This window comes from Euprymna scolopes, chromosome 4 (genome assembly GCF_053919585.1).
Source record: "Euprymna scolopes isolate OS-2025 chromosome 4, ASM5391958v1, whole genome shotgun sequence".
In the NCBI taxonomy this organism is placed as follows: domain Eukaryota; kingdom Metazoa; phylum Mollusca; class Cephalopoda; order Sepiida; family Sepiolidae; genus Euprymna; species Euprymna scolopes.
In genome coordinates this window covers 70,106,324-70,131,739 of record NC_136485.1, presented here as the reverse complement: position 1 = coordinate 70,131,739, position 25,416 = coordinate 70,106,324, and the positions used below count along the sequence as shown (strand labels likewise).

The 25,416-nt window shown below is 29.2% G+C and overlaps 1 protein-coding gene across 9 annotated transcripts in view; it reads right to left on the bottom strand.

Moving 5' to 3' along the window:
• Positions 1-25,416, bottom strand: part of LOC145268298 (CREB-regulated transcription coactivator 1-like) — a 237,986-nt gene that overhangs the window by 92,056 nt on the left and 120,514 nt on the right. For 5 of the 9 annotated variants that reach the window (XM_080123726.1, XM_080123774.1, XM_080123745.1 and 2 more), the window contains exon 5: positions 22,838-22,873. The exons of the other annotated variants lie outside the window; for them this stretch is intronic. In XM_080123726.1, the coding sequence (XP_079979852.1) occupies positions 22,838-22,873 (36 nt within the window). The remainder of the gene's footprint in view (positions 1-22,837; positions 22,874-25,416) is intronic. 9 annotated transcript variants of the gene reach the window in all.

Sequence of the window (25,416 nt, the reverse complement as noted above, 5' to 3'; positions counted from 1 at the left end):
TTTTACCTGTTGACTAAAATTATTGGATGACTTCATGCAGTTTTTAAAAATAAAAAGCAGACAAAAATGTATAGAATTTTTTTTTTACGCCTTACTATACTCTCCAACCCTACCACAAAAAACAAATTGGATAGAAATTTCAAAAGGTTCTTTTTATAGCCTTCTTCAATTTAATTACTTTCAATATTATAAAAATAAAAACAAAAATAAACATGTAAAAGTAGAGATTGAATAGAAAAATAAATATAAAAACTTAAATTGAGAGTAAAGAAAGAATCACCAAGTCATACAAAAATAAACAAACGTGTTCATATTTATGAACACAAAATAGCAAAATCAATATGAAACAAGTATAAAAGAACATAAAAGTCACTGTAAATGAATATTAAAATGTTTAATATAAAAAAATTCTTAGAAAAGGAAAAATGTTTAGATTTCTAAAAGAATACCAACTCTGCTGGCCTTTACTCCATTTTGTTTGTTTTATCAAAAATATACTGAACATATTTAGCATACAAGTATCTCAAAGGAATTTCACATCTATATAAAAACAAATGTTATACAAAATATTTGTAAATGATTATATCAATCATATTGAACAAGAAATAAGTATTGAAATCTTAGATTTTCTGTGTGTATGTAAATTTAAGCAAACGTGTATCTATTTGTCCATGCCACAAAAGGATTGACAAAAAGTTCTTAAACAGGAGTGGATATAACATTGGTTGGGACTATGGTGTTAGCGATCGCCACTATGTTGAGGATCAGTGATGTTCCAAATATTGTCAGATTTTCAGTATTACAAATAAATTGACTGTTATTGTGAATGCTCTTGTATCAGACTTGCTTGCAGGCATATGTGAACGTTAAGTAGTGAGAAATCAGCTATTGTTAAACTGTATATACCGATTGGTTGATCAAGTAAATAAAAAAAATAAAAAAAGATTCTAGGTGTTTAAAGATTCAAAATGATTTGATACAAACAAACATGCGCACACACACACACACGCACGGTATGAAACATTTATAAGTCAGTTGAAATCAAAGTCTTTGTCGAAGATTGATGCAAACTTATCTCCCAGACAAAATTTACAGTTCTAGTATCAAGTATCGAGCTCCGGTGCAAATCTCTGGAGAATATTTTTTTTATAAAAATGAGTTGCATTATTTAATTAGGCTAATAGTATTAATAAAAAAATCCATAATCTACTTCATATTCTATATTAATAAAATTAGGAGACAAATTCACATGCATGTATTATTTCTCGCTTTAATGTAGCTTTGATTATTAGAAATTGAATTATTTTTCATTTATGATCAATCAATTATTTATTGAAATAAAAAATTCAGTAAAACATTTTGCAAATTATATTTCAAATAAAATAATTCATTTTCATGAAATTTTTTGTTTCTTATCTATATATTATTTTTCACTTCCAATATTTAAAAAAAAAAAAAGAAAAAGATTTACTGTGAAACTATTTTAAGTAATTGTTTCCTTTTATTTTTAACAAATAGTTTTATAATTTTTCAGAGCCAAACTACAAATAATTTTAAATTTCAAGCCTACAGTTAAAAATTTTAGTTTGTGTGTCTAATAATTAACGTACAGCAATAAGCAAAGATTTATTTTTAATTTTATAAACTAAATAATGCAATTTAAAAAGTACAAAAAAAAAAAAAAAGAAAAAAAGGAAATAACAATGAAAGTAAAAAGACCTTCAGGCAATGCTTGGGAGTTACAGCTAGTAAGATTATATATATATATATATATATATATATATATATAAAGGAAATGTGTGTGTGTGTGTTTGGGAGTTCATTTCCTGTAGACTCAAAAATGGCTAAGCCAATTATTATGAAATTTCACACAAATGTACTTTATGTGCCTGGCAGTGTTCCTAGATAGGTTTTATATTGGAATGTCTTCATTAGTATTAATAATCGAAATAACCTGATGAAAGAAGGAACAGGCGATTTTGACTAAAGTTAACACCTTACACAGCCTAACATCACAAATGGATACCACATGCCGAAAGACCCAACATATAAAATCAACAGTAGGTTCTTTGATATGACAGGGCACGTTTGAAAGGAATGTTTCTACTTACAGCATAATTGCACCATGATACTTGATTTTTTAATTTTAAACTTAAATTCAAACTATTATCACCGCACAAACAGTAAGGCGAGGCATATAAAATCAACAGTAGGTTTTTTGATATGACAGGGGCATGTTCGAAATGAATATTTCCGTTTTGAACTCAATTGAAGCATGATACGTGACTTTTGTATTTTAAACTTTAATTCAAGCCATTATGTATAAATAATAATTTTATAAAATCAATAGTATGTTCTCTACAGTACAATGTAGACTACAATATATTGTGGACTAAGTCTCATTGGAGAGGCATGTGAAGCTTCCTCCCGGTGCACCCCGATGGGTCCCCAACAAGAGCAAGCAATCAACCAATTTTGAAAAATGGGCGATTTCACTGATTTTGATAACAATAAAAATATGGGAATATGAAACATTCAATGACTATGATACAATTCCAGGCAATGTCAGGTCTCCCTGCTAGTATATATATATATATATATATATATATATACTATGTACTGATGAGTATGTGACTAAATATGCAGCAATAACATAATTTTGCAGACTCGTTAGTCGCAATATGAAACAATATTGTAATGGATACAGGATGTTCAAAAAGTCACTGAAGGGTTTTGAACTTAAATAGATTTTTTATTTTTTGATGATATCTTTCTGTACTTTTACCACAATCTGACTAAGATATTGGGAATTTAAAAAAAAAAATACAAAATTTAAACAATCTTTATGAAAAATAATGTCTTTAAATGTTGCCCATTTTCAGCTTCACATATTTGTGCTCTTTCCAAAACATTATTCATGACAGATTGCAGAATCTATGGATTGCGATTTAACTCCCTTGTTTTGTTCCTGATGTTTTCCTTTAATTCTTGCAGTGTTTGAGGTTTGTTAACAGACTTTTCTTTAAGATATGCCCACAAGAAAAAATTGGGGCTAGTCAAGTCTAGGGAACGTGGTGGCCATTTGATATTGCCATAGCGAGAAAATGTTGTCGCCAAAGCATTACTTGCGAAGCTCCATGGTGTCTTTCACCATATGCGCTGTTGCTCCATCTTATTGGAACCATAATCCGGGCCTATTTTGAATTTTTGGGTGCACGAAGTCTGTAATCATAGTCTGGTATCTCTTTCCAGTAACAGTGAAAGCATTTTTGTCTTGATCTTCAAAAAAATAAAGTCCAATAATCTTCTCCATTACTGCACACCATATAGTGCACTTTATGGGATACAACTGCTTTTGATGAACTGCCCTTGGATTTTCAGAGCCCCCAAATCTGCAATTTTGTTTGTTAATGAATCCATTCAAATGAAACGGGCTTTATCTGACATAATCAACTTGAGGTCATTTCGGACAAGTTCTTGCATTTGAACTACATACTGAACTCTTGTTTAAAAATCTGCAGTCTTCAAGTGTTGAACAAGCTGCACTTTATAAGGAAAGAGTTTTAAACTGTGTAGAATATTGTGTAGTGAGCTTCGACATATCCCAAGTTGAATCAATGTTTCAGGATGCAGCTCCTCGTTCTCTCGCACTCTTTCCCTATTTTCATTTGTGATGTCGTTTTGAGGTCTACTAGCTCACGGAAGATCAAGTACAGCTCCTTGGTCTTCAGATTGGCACACAATGTTTCGAATTATGTTGTGACTTGGGCTATTTCTTACATGAAAATGCTGTCGATAAGCTCTTTGGGTCAAAACAACTGACTCCTGATTTTTGTAAAACAATTTCACAGCTTGCATACATTGTTTAATGCTATATTTATCCATAATTAATTTTCAAAATACTATCTGTAAAAGATCTGAAATAGAGAAAAAAAAATCATTGATGGTGAAATGACTTTTTGGACACCCTGCACCTTTTGAAAAGTAATAAATGAATAACTGAGAAAACTTGGTATTTGGAACTTGGAGAATTATTATACTACACTACATATGCTCTGGAACCCAATAAAAAGGCATTCAGTGAGCTTAGACTTTTTTCAAAATTTACAAAATTTATATTAAAAAAATTTTTTTTTTCATTATTAAAAAAAAAAAAATTTATGAAAAAGATTTTTTAATCCATTACAATTGGTATATATAAACCGAGTAAGTTTCAAGTAAATGATTAAACTATATACAGTCCTATCAAAATCATAAGACCATTTAAGAAAGTAAGCGTTTATGCATATTATCGAATTTTTAATCAAACAAATGGTTGAAACCATTGCCAAAAGGGAAAATATGATGGAAAAAAAATGAAATCTGCTTCTTCTGAAACCTTAACCCTGATTTAATAATTATTTTTTTAAAAAACAAACATTTTGACCTGGCCACTTTAATAAAATCGGCTAGTTTTGAAAAAATGAATACGGAAAGCTTTCTATGTTACTAAAAGCAACTTGTTAGTGGATAAAAAATATCTTAAATTATAAATGATAAAAGGGAAACCATTATCAGAGTTTGTGAGAGAGGAAGGATCTTTGAGTTTAATAGGGATGGACTCTCCCATAGATTCATTGCAAATGAAGTGAATCATAGCAAAACGGTCATCATAAATTTTTTTTAAGAAATCCAGATCAATATGGGCACAAAAAAAGTCCAGGTCGATCAAAAAAAATAACCCCATCACTGGATTGCCGTATCAGAAGTTTAAAAAAAAAAAAAAAAAAAAAAAAAAAAAACTCCAGTATGAGCTCAAGTCGATTGAAAAGCCAAACAGCAGCAGAATGTAATCCTAAAACCATCAGAAGGATGGAAGGTTTCCATCATTTAAAATGACTGCAGAAACCACGTCTTCTTGAACAGCACAAAACTAATCGACTTAAATATGCCGCCAAATACCAGACTTGGGATGAAGAGAAGTGGGAAAATGTAATTTTCTCTGATGAGAAAATGTTTAATCTAGATGATCCAGATGGATTTCAACACTATTGGCATGATAAAAATTTGCTCAAAGAGACTTTTTCAACTCGGCATAGTGGAGGAGGGTCTTTAATGATCTGGGGTGCTTTCTCGTCAGCTGGGACCCTAAAGTTGCAAGTAGTGAAAGGCCGGCAAACATTATTGAAGTACATTTCAATGCTTGAAAATGCTTCTATCAGGACTGAAGGTCCACATCTGTGTGGAAGAAATTGGATTTTCCAGCAAGACAATGCTGCGATACACACTTCTCGACAAGCACGAGAATACTTTTCTTCCAATAATATAGAATTGTTAGATCATCCAGCATGTTCTCTCGACCTCAATCCCATTGAAAATCTTTGGGGATGGATGGCAAAAGAAGTGTCCAAGGATGAAACCCAGTATGATTCGATAAAGGAACTTTGATTCAGTTTTCAGTACATGGGATAAAATTCCTCCGCAACTGATAAAAAACTTAGTCGCAAGTATGCCGAAGAGAATATTTGAAGTAATTCGTAATAATAGAGGCTATACTAAATACTGAGACCCTTTTTAATAATTTAGAATTGCCTTTTGTTAGATAAATTATCAGTGGTCTTATCATTTTGACCAGGTGAAAATGTTTGTTTTTTAAAAAATAATTATTAGATCAGGGTTAAGGTTTCGAATGAAGCAGATTTTTTTTTCCCCCCCCATCATATTTTCCCTTTTGGCAATGGTTTCAGCAATTTGTTTGATTAAAAATTCGATAATATACGTAAACACTTACTTTCTTAAATGGTCTTATGATTTTGACCAGGACTGTATATATATATATATATATATATATATATATATATATATATATATATATATATGTGTGTGTGTGTGTGTTTTATTTTTTATTACCGTTTTATCTGTTCAGTTATATATGTTTACGATCCAGCAGCCTCGTCAGACCTTACAGAAAACACACACACACATATATATATATATATATATATATATATATATATATATGAGAGAGAGAGAAAGAGAGAGACATTAATTATATAGTAGTGGATTTTTTTTTTTTTACCACACCCTATTTCACTAAATAAAATTATATTTTGTAGCTAGTTCATTGATTAAAAAAAATTATTTTTTTGATACTAATATGAAAAAGTTATTTTAACAATAGGTAAATCGAACACATTTTATATTCTTTACTGAATTCTATCAATTGTTTATGAAAAAACAAGAATCACAAAGTGATTATAATAAGTGTCTTCAATTGTATAAAAAATAAGTTTACAATAACACTTCATAGCAATGTAAACAATTCAGTTATCTCAAATAGTTGTCATCATACACAAAATGCAAATAGAAAAATAACATTTGTAAATATAAATATTATTTCAATCAACATAAGATTGTTTTGAGAGATATGTTGTGTTAATGTGTGTAAATCAGTCGATTTTAGAGGAACAGATTGCAACGAGTAAATAAAATTTTAGAACTGGAAATAAAGAATATTAAATTTCATGTCTCCCTTATTCAATTGTTTCTTTAAATCTTGCTGTATCTATCTGGTAGTGTCCGGGAGTTTGTACTGCGTTTATTTTGTGCATTACACATTCATTCACACATGAATTTTGCCTATCATGATTAATGTTTACTTTTCTTTTTACTAGCTGTACCTATGTGGCGTTGCCCGGGAGTCTTTGTACTTTTATTTTTGTCTCACTTTTTCTTTTAACTATGCCATTTTTTTAAAATAGGATTTTGAAAGTTAAATTGAATCATTGCAGTAACAGTTTACTTATTAAATTATTAATTGAAACAAATTGTTATAAAAACTATAACTAATTTTATGTAGGTAACGTTGCTCTAATTTATAAAATTAAAGTCTGAAAAGAGCTCCCAAAGCTTTTAATCTTGTAATACATGAGAATTGTGAGAATTTGCTAAGAATTTTAAAGTTAGAAACGATTTTCTATTACTATTTAATAGTTTAAATGCGACGAAATTCCTTTGAAATTTTCTAGGTACGGGCAAAAATGGGAGGATAAAGATAGGGGGACCTAGTTTTGAAAGCCAATTTATCGTAATTTTTTTTTATAGGTTTCTGATTACTTTTTGATTGTACTTGAAAGATTAGAGACTAAAGTTAATTTCCTGAAGGAAAAAAATATTTGTACATGTGAAAAAAAAAAGTTATGAAAAATGTTTTCACGGCGAGCTTAACAATTCAGTTAAATTTTGAAGTTAAATAAATTCATTGTAAAAATCCTTTAAAAGATAAATATTAGTTTTCTGGGTCTATTTCAAAGATAATTAGTAAAGTCCTAAGATATTGAATTAAATTTTTTAAAAAAACACCTTGTTTGTGCAAAAAAAAAAAAAAAAAAAAAAAATCTTAATCAGCCCTCAAAAAGCAAGTAATTTACTGTTTGCCAACAATGCAACAAACTAAAAAAATGTAAACACGATTATAAGGAAGCCCAAAATTTCAGCCAATCGAAATGCTGTTTCAAAATGAAGTCATGATAGTAAAAGGAGGTAGGGGTGTCAGATTTCTTTTTTTTTCTACCCCAGATGTGCATCCATACATTCCTATTCTGAACGTTTGTATCAATTTTTATCATTTTTTAATTTAATTAGTTTTTATGTTCCTGTTTTTAAATTAATTTTTTTTTTAATTATTGTTCGAGATTATATAAAAATTATGTTACACTGAAAGTTTCACATTCTTGTGAGCAAGGAAATTAAAATCTTGCATATAAAAATTATGTGAAATCTGTAATTTAAAAAAAAAAGTAGAAATACTTTTGCTGTTATAATTTTTCTTGTGTGAAAATATTAAATAAAAAATGCTTAATTCAATGGTAATATCGATAGTTCAAGAAATTCATTTTTCTTTGAGTCACATCAAATTCATTAATACGGACTTTAGCGGCTTTTTTGTAATGTTCATGTAAAAATATTTTTTTTTTATTGTTACAAATTACGATGCTATATATAAAAAATGCAAAAATAAATTCTTGTGTTTTTTATTTACTACTGAAAATTATAACTTCAGTAAAGGTATTTTTTGTTTAAACAAAATAATACATTTTTTTTTTTTTACATAGGCATCCCCACTTACCAAAGCCAGGGGCCACTCGAGGATAAGGGTTAAAGAGTGTACAGTAGAAATTGGACAGTATAGTAATCATTAGTAATGGAAATTCGGTAAATTTGTTAACAAGCGGGATGGCTCATTAAGAACTTGTTTACGTTAGACTTGAAGACAACCATATTGTAGTCAGCTAGAAAGCAGGAAAACGGAAGACAATTCCACAGGTGTGCAGTTCGAAGAAAGAAGCTTTGTTCATGGAATCTACGTTTAGGTTTAGGCACAGATAATGAGTGGGGGGAATTATTGATAGTGTTTTCAGCTAGACGAGTGTTTCTTGTGAAAGTTTGGTGAGGGGGGACCATAGATTGAAGCTCAGTCGAACACTTTCCATGAAAATAATGATACAGGAGAGACAAACTCGCAACATCTCTTTTGTGAGAGAGGTTGCAGGGAAGAGAAAAGGATATCTCCTACGAGACTAGGAAGTCTATTTTGAACTCTCCACTCAGATTTAAATAAAAATAATTAGTTCATTATATTCCGTGATCATTATTTGATAAATACTGAAAATTTCATTAAAATGGGTTAATTTCCTGATTTTTGGTGAATTTTTAAGTAAAGGGAGGAATCAAAATGTTTATACATTTTGAGCATCGGCATTCATTTTGCCTGTACCTAAAATTTTCAAGGGTCATAAAATAATTCATTCTTTTTTCAACTATTTATAATAAAAAGATTAAAATAGATAACATGCATATGAAGAAATCAAAATCCTGTTTGATTTAATTCTGTAATTCAATTATTTAACCCTTATTCCCGAGTGGCTTTCGGGCCTTGATAAGTGGTGACCACCTTGTAAAAAAAGAAAAAGAAAAAAAAATTATTAATCTTTTATTTTACGCTATTGCATATTTTAATTCAACAATTATTTGATTAATAATAAACAAAATAAATTCAATGTGTAAGTAACAAAGTTACATTGACATGAAAAATACACCCACACACACAAAGTTTTCTCATAATATTAATATAGAGACTTGGTAAAATACGAAAGAAATTGTTACATCAAACTCAATTTGTACCCAATTGTATATTTTTGGATATAAAACTTTGGAAGACAACGGTAACTTCACCCAAAAAGCCAAATAAATAACACTTATTTGAAAAAAAAAAATACATAAAGTCCAATTCATTAAAAAGACAAAACTTATTAGTTTTCTTTTTATTATTCATACCACACATTAAGATTCTAAGCAAAGATGTCTTCTCTCATCTAAAATATGTCCTAGCGATTTTTAAATTAAAGATTTTTTAAAAATATTATGTAAATTTAATGTAAAATGATCATCATAGTTGAACTTCTAACTGATGCTTATCCCTTCCCCAATTTTTTTGAAATTTTGAGCATGAGAATCATGTTACATTAAACTAACAACACTTAAAAATTTGAATAAAAAAATTATGATTTGCAGATTTGGTGTTTAATTGATAATATTAATAAAAAAATAAAATAAATATTTTTTTAGATCACTTTACACTACAAAAATTTAATCAAAACACACCAGAAGAACTCACAACTATAACTTCTCACTAATCGGTGTTTAATCAGACTTGGTTCCTTATATTAAAGATTTCCTGTTTTGGTTAAAACTAAATACTCAAATAGGTCTTAAATAAAATCAGAAAAGGTTTGCTGCTAATTTTTTTTTTTATTTCATATAAAATTATTTTACACAAATAAGTATTCAATTAAGTTATTTAATTTCAAGGTTTGATACAGAATCTCTTTAGTTAATCTCCTTTAATGGGCAAAACCGGGAAAGGAGCAGCTAGTTTTAAATAAATCCAACAATTATTAGATTTATAAAAGACGTAATTATAGCAATTTTTTTTTTTTTTTGCATTATGTAATTATGCAAACAAAAATAGACTTTTGACCGGTTAAAAATTTATTTTACTCTAAATTTTTCTAACAATCTATTTCCTCTACTAATAAAAATGTCAAATGTTTGCATAATAATTGTGTACAATCGATTCTCTTACTAACGATACAAATAGGTTGATAATAAAATTCTATTTTATTAATATACTAGCGAGGGGTACCCTGCATTGCCCGGGTGTTTTTCGGAGTATGTGAAAAACCCCGAAAATGTGAAAAAAAAAAACAAAGCCTTCACGACGCGCAGTTGGAAAATAGTAAAGTGTTAAAATAAAAACAGGTGCGCGTTTTTGATTGACGTGACGGCGATAGCTATTCAGCAGTTAGCATTTTGTGCAGGACAGTTTTGAATGAGGTGAATAAATCGGTTTGTTTGTTTTTAAAAACCCGCTCCCTGTTTATTAGGAGGAGCGAAATGAAAGTTACAGTCTGATATGACAAAGTCGATATTGAACAAACGTTACTTAGCTCTCTTGAAACAACTGGCTTTCGGCCTGTGGGTATTTATTTGCTCCCCCACCGAGCAAATTAGGCACAAGGCCAATTTTTAATGTGAGGAGTGAAGGGAGGGGGAAGGGAAAAAGGGGACCAGTTCCCGAGAGGAGGGAAATGGGAGCTGGTTAAAGGTCAAGCATGTGGGGTTGCCCCCACATCTGGTCTTTGCTAGTCATAGCTAGTCCTAGCTAGTCATAGCTTGCAGTATCTGCCGGAACAGATACTACACTCTGATCATGTCACCCGGGACCCGGAAGGTGCGCGGGCAAGCGGCCTTCGGCCTGTGATTAGAGTCGAGTTTTGCTTTTTTTTTATACTGAAAAGCAAATGTAACGCGTGCCGATGCGGGAAATGCTGAATAATTAACGTTTGAAAGTCAATAAAATTAAATAGAGAGGCGAGCTCCGTGGATAATTCGTAGATATTACAATTTATAGATGATATAAAAAGTTTTACAAAGTTGTGAAGCGAGCAAGCGCTTCTTTGAAAGAAGCCTTTCGTGGACATCGAGGAAAAGCGAACATACATACACACATACATTTTCGCTTTTATATATATAGATGAAAGTTTTTTAGTCTGTTATAATTTACTTTAAAATTATCATTTTTGAACATTCAATAGATAGATTCAAGCTAAGTTGAGCCATGGCCCTTTGTAATATATTAAGATGGCATAAGCACTTAAATCATGGAATCTGGTTCTATGTCCCATGAAATATCCGAAAGTAGATAATGTTTAATGACAAAACCATTTTCGGGGATTTAGCAGAGAAGCTAACAAAAAAGGTCAATAATTCAAATATATAACAAATGAGTGTTACCAAAAGCACTCTTCTACCTACCTAGATAAGTTTTGTTTTAATGGAATGTAAAGCTTTTATTTGATTTGAAAAAGAACTTGTGTTGAGCTGCTGAAGTAAACAGACAAATTGAAATGAAAACACGTTGTCTTCTTAGCATCAAAAACGTTTCAAAATTCAAAAAAAAAAAATAAACAAAATACTGATAAAAATCCACTCAATAAGTGTCAGGAAGTGCCACAGTGACAATGATTGTGCGGATTTCTATCATTATTTTGTTTATTTTTTTTTTTTAATTTTGAACTATTTTTGATGCTTAGAAGACAGCATGTTATTTGTTTTTTAAATCATTTTATTTTTAGATCTATGTGGATTATAAACAAACTCGATTTTTGTAATGTTTTAATATTCAATATTTGAAATATTTCTGCATTCGTCATTATCAGCATGCATTCGTGTCCACATATAGTTCCCAGGTCCAATACAAAAGAAGCAGAAGAGAAAACTTTAAGTTTTGTAAGAATTTTAGTCATTATCAGGATGAGGAGTCCTTTTGTGGCTGGAAAAAAGCAATTTGGGCTCCAAATAGTCAGGGGCATTGGTCACATTGTATTGTGGGGGGTGGTTGCAGTTGATTGGCTCTAAGAGCCCTTTGTTGCCATTTGATTATTAGATTAGCGCTTCTATTTTCTTCGAATTGGCTTGTACCCACTTTGACTCTGAACAACAAACATGAATAGAGGAACAATGAGGCTTCAAAGGTGTTTGGATCTATTTTGGCCTTACCTAGAGATCTCTTCAGCTAGTTTTGGAATCTAAATAGCGGGCAGTCTTTGGGTCAATTTCCTGTATTTTGTTGATTGAAGAGCACTTGTTTCAGCAGTCTAGTGTCTTCCATGCGAGCCACATGGCCAGACCATCTCAGTTGGTGTTTCATGATCAAGGCCTCAATGTTGGTGATGTTAGACCTCTCAAGGACAGTTATGTTGGACACATAATCGTCCCACTTTATTTGCATGATGGTCTGCAGTTTTTTCTGGTGGAACTGTTAGTTTTTTAAGGCCTTTACTGTAGATGGTCCAGGTCTCACATGCATATAATAGGGTGGAGACAACTATGGTGTTGTATACCATCACCTTTGTCTTTATTCTTGAAGACCCTGGTGGACAGTCTTCTAAAAGCGGTGTGACCTGCCTGTAGTCGGTTTCAATTGCTTTCGAGCAGTTAGCTTCAGTGGAAAGAATACTGCCCAGATATGGGAAGTGCTGGACGCATTCTATGGTGGTGCCATCCATGGTGATGTTGAAGTCTGGCACAATTTCTCCGGGCAGTGGTTGAGCCAGTATTTTGATCTTTGTCTTATTAACTGTTAGGCCAAAGCACGAGTACGCGGTGTGAAAATTGCCATAGACTGCTAGAGTTTATCTGGAGATTGGGCCACAGCGGTGTTGTTGTCTGCAAATTGCAGTTCCATCATTTTGATGGAGTTGGCTGTCTTGATTTTAATTTGACCAGTTTGAAAATTCCTCCATCAAACCTGAACTTGATATTTATCCCGGGGTTGTTTTGGGGTATTTGAATATCATGGGCGCAAGATAGAGGGAGAACAGTGTCGGTGCCAGCACACAGCCCTGTTTAAGCCCATAAGTGATCGAAAAGGGCTCTGAGCTTTGGTGGATCACTTTTGCTGACATCCCGTTGTGCAGGGCTTTGATCATGTCCACAAATGGTTCAGATGGTTCATTCTGCACTAGTAACTTTGTTTATATTAACATTTGCTTGCATTTAATTTGTTTTTATTTTTTGTTAATTTATCGGCTGTTTTTTTTCTATTAATTAATTTATTGTTCATTCTAAAAATTATTTATTGTTGTTTTGATTAAAAGAATATTGTTTGTTTTGATTTTGAGAAAAATTCTGTTCTACAAGAAGTACTCGTCTGTAAACTTTTCTCTGTAATAATTTAAAAAATAAATAAATGAAAAATAGCTTGTATATCAAAGAATTAGACATTTATTAAAAATAAGGAAAACAAAAGGGATTGACAATGCATACTTGTCCGCGTCATTTGTAAAAAGAAAAAGTTAAACTAATACTCACAGTTGAAACTCTACAATAATTTATAATTTTTAAAGAGAAAAATTTTCTTGCATGTGCGTCTGTTTTTTTTTTTTTTTCATAAAATTTGTTCTCATTGGCAGGCAATAAGTATTTTTTAAAGGAATTTTTTTTTGTTGGAAATCTTGCACGATTGGGGATAAAATTTCAATAAAACAGCTCATTCTTCTTTATACGGAAATCTTGCACGACAGAACAAAAATTCAAGAAAACAGTTCTTAATTGAAAGAGTTGTATATATTTCTTTTTTCCTTTTTATCCATTTATCGTTTGGATAAACAAATTTTAATTCAATGACACTTAAATATTTAGCCATTGGCTAAAATACAAAGTGTTTGGAATATTTTCTGATATTATCCATAAATATAAAATACATTTGGATTTTATTATCTCCAAATATAACCATTGCTAAATAGTGACATTGTCACAGTCTTTTTCTTTGAATAAAATAGTTATTTGGATTTTCTCCAAATATAACTTCAAATAATGATATTCATCACAAATTCTTTTTCTAATTCTTGGATCTTTTCAAGAAAATAAATACAATAACATAAGTGTCTTTAATTTTTCAAAGTGAAACGTTGACTGTTTGTTAATATTTCATTTTTTTCTTTTTGTTTTTTTAATTCTCGGATGTTTTTCCAAGAAAAATAAATTTATCTTGTCAAAATTGTTTAAAGCCCAAAAAACGACTTAAACATTATATTTAGTTAAGAGATCAATCGTCTTAACTTCTCAATAGTTTGAAAGTCTGTTAAAATAAAGTGTATTTAAATTTCTTCTCGACATTCTTATATAGAGTTATTCTTATATAGAGTTATCATAAAGGAGAACGATTAAATAGTTTATGTGAACACAATTTTTATATATAGTGTTGTTCGTTTTGATTTTCAAAAATATATCTTGTTCATTTTGATTTTCAAAAGTATATCTTGTTCATTTTGATTTTCAAAAATATATCTTGTTCATTTTGATTTTCAAAAATATATCTTGTTCATTTTGATTTTCAAAAATATATCTTGTTCATTTTGATTTAAAAAAATATATCTTGTTCGTTTTGATTTTGATTTTCAAAAATATATCTTGTTCATTTTGATTTAAAAAAATATATCTTGTTCATTTTGATTTAAAAAAATATATCTTGTTCATTTTGATTTAAAAAAATATATCTTGTTCATTTTGATTTAAAAAAATATATCTTGTTCATTTTGATTTAAAAAAATATATCTTGTTCATTTTGATTTAAAAAAATATATCTTGTTCATTTTGATTTAAAAAAATATATCTTGTTCATTTTGATTTTCAAAAATATATCTTGTTCATTTTGATTTTCAAAAATATATCTTGTTCATTTTGATTTTCAAAAATATATCTTGTTCATTTTGATTTTCAAAAATATATCTTGTTCGTTTTGATTTTCAAAAATATATCTTGTTCGTTTTGATTTTCAAAAATATATCTTGTTCGTTTTGATTTTCAAAAATATATCTTGTTCGTTTTGATTTTCAAAAATATATCTTGTTCGTTTTGATTTTCAAAAATATATCTTGTTCGTTTTGATTTTCAAAAATATATCTTGTTCGTTTTGATTTTCAAAAATATATCTTGTTCGTTTTGATTTTCAAAAATATATCTTGTTCGTTTTGATTTTCAAAAATATATCTTGTTCGTTTTGATTTTCAAAAATATATCTTGTTCGTTTTGATTTTCAAAAATATATCTTGTTCGTTTTGATTTTCAAAAATATATCTTGTTCGTTTTGATTTTCAAAAATATATCTTGTTCGTTTTGATTTTCAAAAATATATCTTGTTCGTTTTGATTTTCAAAAATATATCTTGTTCGTTTTGATTTTCAAAAATATATCTTGTTCGTTTTGATTTTCAAAAATATATCTTGTTCGTTTTGATTTTGATTTTCAAAAATATATCTTGTTCATTTTGATTTAAAAAAATATATCTTGTTCATTTTGATTTTCAAAAATATATCTTGTTCATTTTGATTTTCAAAAATATATCTTGTTCATTTTGATTTTGATTTTCAAAAATATATCTTGTTCGTTTTGATTTAAAAAAATATATCTTGTTCATTTTGATTTTCAAAAATATATCTTGTTCATTTTGATTTTCAAAAATATATCTTGTTCACTTTGATTTAAAAAAATTGTCTGTTTTGATTTTAAAAAATATATATATTGTCCGTTTTGATTTTAAAAAATATATATATTGTCCGTTTTGATTTTAAAAAATATATATATTGTCCGTTTTGATTTTAAAAAATATATATATTGTCCGTTTTGATTTTAAAAAATATATATATTGTCCGTTTTGATTTTAAAAAATATATATATTGTCCGTTTTGATTTTAAAAAATATATATATTGTCCGTTTTGATTTTAAAAAATATATATATTGTCCGTTTTGATTTTAAAAAATATATATATTGTCCGTTTTGATTTTAAAAAATATATATATTGTCCGTTTTGATTTTAAAAAATATATATATTGTCCGTTTTGATTTTAAAAAATATATATATTGTCCGTTTTGATTTTAAAAAATATATATATTGTCCGTTTTGATTTTAAAAAATATATATTGTCCGTTTTGATTTTAAAAAATATATATTGTCCGTTTTGATTTTAAAAAATATATATTGTCCGTTTTGATTTTAAAAAATATATATTGTCCGTTTTGATTTTTAAAAATATATATTGTCCGTTTTGATTTTTAAAAATATATATTGTCCGTTTTGATTTTTAAAAATATATATTGTCCGTTTTGATTTTTAAAAATATATATTGTCCGTTTTGATTTTAAAAAATATATATTGTTCGTTTGGATTTAAAAAAATATATATTGTTAGTTTTGATTTTAAAAAATGTTGTTCGTTTTAAATGAAAAACTATTTATCATTTAATTTTAAATTAATTGTTTCATACTTGTTTATTGCCTAAATTCATTTCATGTTTTGCATGTTCTACTTCAAACATACATGATTGTTATATATTGAATAAAGTTCAATTTTACTGTAAATTGAATCGTGTTCCTTTTCTTCTTTTTAAATGTAATTCATAAGTAAATAATGAACGTACTTTAGTCTTTAAAATCCATCAAACAACGAAATGTTTAATTACTTTTAACACAAGCACAAAATTGTCCTGTTTTGAATTCTTTATTTTTTTTAATATTTAACGAGTTCTAGTACAAATCATCATGTTCCTTATTTTTTTTAATGAAAGTCCTCGCTAGTAAGAAACTTGTTGAAAATAAAAAAAATTCTAAAAGTCAAATTGTGTTAGAAGAAAGAATAACTGTTTTCAATAAAAACAAAAAATAACATATTTCCTGATTTTACAATATGATCTGAAAAATATTGAAAATTGTTTTAAAAAAAAAAAAGCTTTTAAAAAACAAACTGAATTCAAGATGAAAGTTATTTTTACATTCTTTACAATTCTGTACAGCTGTAAAATAGTGGCTACAGAGCAAATCAGTTTAAATACAACCATTTTTAATATTTTATGAGATATTAAGATGTTATTTGACTTGACTTATTTATTAGTTATGCTGTTATTTACATATCATAATCATCATGGTTATATATTTTCTTTTGTTGCAGACCATCTACTAGTTGACTAGTTGTGCACAAATCCCAAGAGTCATAGGAGCCTCCTATCATGTCTGAAAGTGGCACAATGTTCGAGTGAGATTGGAGATGTGCTGCTGTACAACTCATGCTCTTTACCCATCCAAGTTATGACAACAGGACCATTGCCAGCACCCTCAAAATGCAAATCCAGATGGTTCAACGCTTGAGGGCACAGCACAAAGTTTACAGCCACATTTTCAGTCTTTGGTGTAGTTTTAAGTGAGGGCCACATCATGCAATCTCACATCTTCGAAGTTAGCTTGAAAGTCAACATGTGTACCTGGATGTGCTGAAGAGTGTGGTATTCCTCTGATACAATTAGGTGGCCACTGGCAGACTCTAGGTGTGGCAACAGGATTCAGCGCCGGCCACACAAGTCCAAAAAAGAAAAAAAAAAAAAAAAGACTTGGTTTCAGAAGGAGTTCTATGACTTTGCACCCTTCTCTCACTTCCCTGACCTGAACCAGCTGGAGTACTTTTTTTGGTCATATGTCGAGAACATCACCAACATGACCTCCCACAACACCAAAGGCAACCTGATCGCCGCCATCTACCACATATCTGCCGAGCTCTTGCCAGCACTTGTGGAAAAGGCATGCTTCCAGTTCTGGACTCTATTGAAGTGGTGATTGATGGCTACATTGAATAGATGTCAGCTCTACTACATAATCAATTTACCTGAATTGATTTTTTCAATAAAAGTTTTAAAATAAAGCTGTAGCGTTGTTTTCTTTAGGGCGACAAATTTATCGTTCCACCCTGTACAACACCTGGCATTCTTAAGTGGTCATCAATCTAAATACATGGTAACAGTATCAACGTTTACATAAACTTCTTAAACACGCTTGTTATTGTTTTCATTGTGACGCAGTGATGGTAACAACTTTCTAGCTGTTCAGAAAAGGTTGACAATGACAGCCCAAAGTATATTTTCTTCTATTCTCCAATTAAGAACAGATCGAATCCACCTTTACATAAATCCCTGTGGTCATGTAAATCAATTAAAAAATATATTGAGTCTGACCATTCATCTTTCAGAGTAGTCTTACAGAAAATAATTCAAATATGAGGCCTTAAAAAAAAAAAAAATTTTTAATATCACAACTTAGTCAAAACTATCATCTACAAATAAATATAAATTTAATAACAGAATAAAAATTGTAAAATTAAAAAAAAATTAAAAATTATACGGAAACAGCAAAATTATATATATATATAGTTCTTTGATTTGAATATAAAAAATTAGTAAATTATTAAAATTACCAAAATAAAGTTTAAAAAATAATTAACAGTCGAATTTTAAGTATAAATGTGAACATTGAGAGAAACTTATTCAGATAAGGCATTCGTCTGAAAATAAAGGATAATTATCATTTAGAAAGTTTAAATGATAAACTTGATTGAAGAAAAAAGAATGTTTATCCATGCTTTTAAAAGATTAAAAGATTAAGAGATTTACTAATAATAGTTGAGATTTAAATAAATTTACAAAGTTCAACTGTTATGTATTAACTATTTAAATTTATATAATCAGGATGAATATGTGTGTAGATCTATGGAAACAAAAACAAATTATGAAATTTGTTAACATAGATAGTAATGTAAAACAAAATTGTCTTTTTTTATGAAAATCACTCCAAACTAGACATGAAGCCACTTGATGTAAGAAAGTGACAAGAATGAAAGACAATTATTGCAAAGAATATAGGCAGATGAAACTTTCAAGTGTTATGGCTTAAACATAAACCTATTGTTTAATAGTATATAATCAATAATACAGAATATGAAAAAGTATCATTTGTTTTTAATGTGAGCAAAACTACCTCCATCTCTTTAAAATAAATATGTCAGACTGATGTTTATAAAATTTGAAACATTGATAAGACATAAAACACAATTTGATTTAAAGGAAAACCGGGAAATATTTAAACATGTTATGGCTTCTTTAACAAACCTCCATTTTTGTTGAGTTCTGTTTGAATTATTCAATAAAAAACTTGAAGATACTTTTTACTCCATTTCTTGTTATTTCAACAAGACAAAATTATTAAAATTTATCTACCTCCCATCCAACATGGTCATGATATTTGAAATACCAACAAGTTATGAAGCATTTTATTAAAATAATAGTTTTTGATTTGTTTTGAGTTTTTTTTAAGAGGAAGAGATCCATCCCAACATAAATGCACCTAACTTTCTTAAAATTAAATAAAAAGAAAATTAGCATTTTATTTCACCAAGACAAAATTATTAAAATTTAGAGTTTCACTATTTATTTCAAGTAAAATAAATACGTTCATTAATTAATTAAAAGTATATTAAAAAAAACATTGTCCTTACTTCTTGCTATATTGTTGCAGGCGATGCTATCTTTCACCTTAACACAAGTAACACCAAGTAACTACTAATATTTTATATACAGCAATATGAAGACAATTTATTTAGAAGAGATGCTGAAATAAGAACTTAAGATTTCATTGGCACAAAAACGTAATTAATATATTAATTTCAGAGAAAAGAGTTATTTCAATAAAGCATCAACAAGTTATAAAGCATTTTATTAAGATATGTTCATTCTGTCTTGTAGACATAAGATGAGAATAAAAATATTTGGTTATTTTGATTAATGCACAAATGTGTCAGTTTAAACTAACAGGAAAACTATTTGATATGCTTATGTATCAGCCAAAAGTATTTGTGTACATCAAAAATTACAAAAAAAAAAAAAAAATAGTGTGCGAATTTTTTTAAAAAATAAACTTGATTTTTCAGAGCCAACAACCTTTGAACCCCAAAGATCGCATTGCATCTTCATATTAAAAGAAGGGAGATAATCTTCTATTACAAATGCTGGCTTAAAGACACATACTGGTGTTGCATCAACGTATTTCAAAATATGAGTAAGAAATTAATTTTATTTCTTACTAAAATCTTACTTTATAATTTGCTGCATTTCTTGATGTACACAAATACTTTGCTTGATACGTAAGTAGATAAAATAATTTTCCTGTTATTTTATTTTGAACTAACATATTTTAATTGAGCATTGATCTAAATAGGAACTAAATATTTGATCAACTCAAGTTTTAGAATTGTATCACATAGCTGGCCATAAATCTAAAAGATAATTGCATAAATAAGCATGAAAAAATAAGCAAACTTAATTGTGTAGTAAAATTGGTTTCATTTGGCATATCAAACGTTTAAATAAACTTATAACAATACCTATTAAAAAAAAAACAAAAAAACATTGTAAGTAGATGAACAAAAGTTGCTACTAATCTATAACTTACAGAAATTTCTTGGTTCATATCTTTTACAAGGGCATTAACGTGTAAACACTCGATAACATTAGATTTGAATTTGACACAGAATGCCATTACAACAGATAGGAGTCAGCTAACACTGTTTAGAATCAAACTAAATATGTTCACTTAGAGGAAAATGAGAAAACTTAACATTTATTATGACGTTAACATAAACGTCTATTATCTGTTACTATATAATCCATAAACTGGAGTATAATAGGCTATGTTTGATTTGTTTTTGATGGTAGCAAAACTACTCCTACTCTACCCTTTTAACATAAATGTACCTATAGATTCAAAAACTACCGGATAGATTTTTATGAAATTTGAAACATTTATAGTAGACGTTATAGGAATGGAATGAACTGTTTGAATTACTAAGAATTTAAAGTGTTATTGTTCTAACAACATGGCCAAGACCATTCAGCAGTAAAACAATCACCAATATGTCACCTATGTTTGACACTTGTTGAACATGACCTGGCCAAAGAGGTTCACTTTTGCTCAGTCTTTCACAAGCACTGACCTCTTTTAAATGTAATTCAATCGGAAAATAACACTTTCTTCTGTTCATCTATGTCTCTCATCCAACATGATCTTGAGTTAAGTGCTGATATTTTCTCTTTATAGCAACCATCAACAATTGTTTATCTACTTTCTGGCAGTTCTGCCAATATCAAGGGGTCTTTACCATACCGCTGACAAAAAAGCCAAATCTCTCTGATGAAGGTGTTTACCGCATTTTCATGGGATCCTTCATACTATTTCTCATCATAATTTCATCATCGTAGAGTGCTGTCTTGTGTTTTATACCACATCTCAATTGCCACAATACTATTTGTACGTAAGTCTTTTTCAGCCATCATTAAACGTTTGTCAACATTTGACTTTGGAATGTTCAACCCAACCTCCATCTCCTGGTAATATATCTAATGCTCATACCAACATGTTTTCTATAACCTATATGACATTTGTACACCTTTTGGATGTAACTTTCATTATGAATTTAAGGAGAGCATGCAAACAAATAACATCACAGAGCGAGCTATGGTGTAGTACTCTGAAAAATCCTGGATAAAAACCATAGCTGATTAGTTAACACGTATCGCTCATACAATATCCTCAATCAACAAAGTAGAACCTCCATTAAATTAGTCACAGATTAAAGTTACAAAAACTCAAAAAATGTTATCCTGATTAATTTGCACAATAACTCTATGCAATTAAAATTCTGTAAGCTGACTCTAATAGCCTATCCCAATGTTGTGCCCCAATGAAACGGAGTTAATAACGAATCAGAGTCAATTGTTGGGATCAGGCAGAGCTCCAAGTGACTGACCAGTCCTTTTTTGGATAATGATTGTGAATGCGGTGTAAAGTTAGAAGACTATAATTTGCTCAGCTAACTACGGCTGATGAATGCTTATGATCACAACAGATAATTCGTAATGCATATAGTAATGAAATATAAAATATGCAAATCTAAGGAGTACTATTTTCAGCAACATGGCTTGAATTGTGCAAAACACAGTGACAGTCAAGCTAGTGTTCTCTAGACTGCACTATCTGAAGTCTGTTTTCTTGTAGTGAATAAACAAGGAGTTAGGATATATATTTCCTGGCGGGGTAAGCCTTTTTTTTTTTTGCAAGAAAATAATTTATTTTGCTTTAGTTTTTTTTCAACAAATACTTATTTCAACAAGGAAGATTGTTAAACTGGAAACTCCTTCACTTACATAAACAGAAATTTCTACATGGCTTTATCTGTGTAAAATAATTACATTAGCCTATTTATTTTTTAAAAATTACTTGAATATCATACATTTTGGTAAAATAATTTGACTTGTACCACGTAATCATAACATTGTTTTCCAGCAATATTGAAAGCAGCCTTTCAGTTCACTCGCATATATATATAGAAATAAAAGTATATATTTAATTTGATGTTAAGTATTTGAGAAAATCAGTTTTAACAAAAATACCAAGATCTATTTGGTACTTTGATCTCACCACTTGAACACATAACTAAAATATAGTATGTGAAATAATAGCTCATTCAGAATAGATTTAAAAGATATTAAAAGAATTTATGTAAACTGATTCAACCGTTTATTTAGTTTGACAATGAACTTCTTAATAATTTAGTAACTGTTTTCGAATTCTTAGTAATATAATTCATTTGAAATGATTTTAAATTTTTTTAAAATATTTACTGAAGTCATGCGAGATGAAAGGCCATGCCCAACTCCATTTTAGTGGCTTTTAGAACTACATTCAAGGATTGTTAGTAATAATGGTTTCAACCTCATCAAAAGCTTTGGGATGGAGATAGCTGCATGCAAGCATGCCCAAGGGGTCGCAGTGAGTAAGAAGGCAGCTCATACCATCACCACTGTCAGAATGGGAGATGGAAAGAGAGGACTTAGATTGAGAGACAATCACAAACTCACCGGGAAAGTGATACTCCATTTAGATGCGGATACAACCTGCAACATGTATACGGTGTTAGTACAATCAGGATCAATAAGCAAAACAATTTTTTTTTTTTGTAAAAAGTATTGCAAGAAATCAAACCGGGTAGGAAGGAGATGTAACTACACAGCAATCAGAACAGTTTATGGTTTTCTGATCAAACATTAGACAGTTGCTATGAAAAGTGAAATAATAATAAAAAAAAAAAGTGAATTCATTGATCAAGTCGATTTTTTTCATGGTGGATACATTTCCACTGATCTAAAGGAAAGTACAAATTCATACATTTTTATTGTATGAACTGATAACAATGAATCTGATGAAATTTGAACTCTCTTGAGAATTCAAAAATCGCCAGCATCTCACAAAATTTAACTAATGATTAAATTCTGAGATCATGCTATCAAAAATTTAATCTTAAGATGCTGATTTAGTTTACATTTTCAATTAAATTTAATATTTAATGTGTTTGTTTATGTCATATCAACCCTTTTTGACTTATTTTATGTGCATTGCAAAATTATTAATTGAACAACTAGAGAAGCGTGTTAATACCCTTTACAGTGATGTTATTATTTCATAAGAAAAGGCAAGAAATTTGAATGTGGTTTGTTGTTTCTAGAGTAGGAAATTATAAGGTTTAAATCAGATTTTTATGATTTCAAAAATTTTTAATCAGACTCCTTAATTGAAAGTCTTTTAATACTTAGACTGTTGATTTTATGACAATTAAAAAGTCTGACCCACACTCTTCGCATTCTTTTGAGTCTGACTCCTCCCTAAGCCTTTAAATCTGACTCAGCAACCCTGATTGATAACTTCAAGCTGTACACATATATACAAGTGTTAAAATATTTTTCTTTGCTTTTGATCTGGCCATTACTATTCATATTGGCCATCTTTATCCTCTGCCTCATCAACTTTTTTTATTATTATTTCATGTAGATAATTAAATTTGAACTTTCTGTTAAACATTTATTTAAAAAATCGTATATATATATATATATATATATATAGTTGCTTGGGAGCAATGAAATCGAGCCCAACCCCATTTCACTGTATATAAACGGCTCTACTTTAGAATGTTTGCCTTATTTAACGTGTAATGGAAGCATTATTAATCCACCAGAAAAAGACTGAAAAGTACAAGGCCTAAACGTTCTAAGAAAAATTAATAAATGAGGGTATATATATATATATATATACACACACACTTGTATCCATGACATTCATAATTACAAGTAAATTTAAGAATATTGAAATCAAGTAATTGAAAAAAAATAAATAAATAAAAACTGCCATTTCTGAAAAGAGAATATTTTCTTCAAAATAAAATAAAAATGTGTTGTATTAGATGAAAGATCATGCTAAATACCAAACAACTTTTTTGTGATTCATATTATTTGAATTTTTTGAACTCATGTTGAGCGTTATTTTTACATTTTGGTCGATGTAACCTCTGATCTTCTTCAGACGTATCTTGTTAGTTGGAAGTTACACTATTCTGGAAGTTGGAGGTTCAATACTTAGCGTGAGCAACACTTAAAATACAACTGCAAATTACTTGGGATTTCTACCCAGTCATAGTTGATGAAACAGTGCATGCTAACCTTGTGGATTAAATAAGAGGTCTCATTCGGAATTCTATGCAGATTCTAAAGCCCAACAATACACACCTGAAGAAGATTGAAGGTTACATTGACCAAAACATTGTGCAAATAACACCTGAGAACAGTATTCCAAAGAATCCAAATAATATGAATAATCAATACTCATCTAAAAAAATTTCAGAAACTTCTGGTGACTCAAACTTTAGTTTTCATGTGTTGCATTAACTTGCGTTCCCATTCTTTAAACTTACATTTGTATTTACAGACAGGTACTGGTTCTTGCTCTCGGGACCACGTTTTACATACAACACCTGGTATCCCCAGGTAGTCACCCATCTAAGTACATGATAACAATATAGAAGCAGTTCAAAAGAAATCAAAGAAGACAGCTGGCAATATATGTTCTATTCCCCAGTTAAAGACAAATCAAGCATGCTTGTATGAAAACCTCTAGAAATATTTATTATTGCTGAAATTACTTGTTCAGAAAAAAAAAAGAAAAAAGAAATAAATAAAATAAAGAAAATTAAACTATAAAATAGATGTGGTAGGTGAAGTCACCTAGTTATAAATGTAAACTTTTTACTTAAGGGGCAAAGAGGAGGAATAATCAATGTGACTTAAAAGATATATCAGTTTGAAATAATTAACATTTGCTTTCGCTTTTTCAACACCAATTTTCACTAGCCAATCCTATTGTATTAGTAATGCTTTCTTGTTTTATAAATAAATGAAGCTCACCAAAATAAAGTTGTTAAATCTTCTGAAACAAATAAAGAAAAATCCCGGACATGCATTTATACTGATCTTATAGAAGAACCTTGGGAAATAAATTATTGGCAGTGAACGTTTAACAAAAACATCTTTTTAAAGGAAATAATAAAAATTGTAATATTTTATCTTTTACTTAAAAAATGTAATTTAATAAATTTTTTTACAAAAATTAA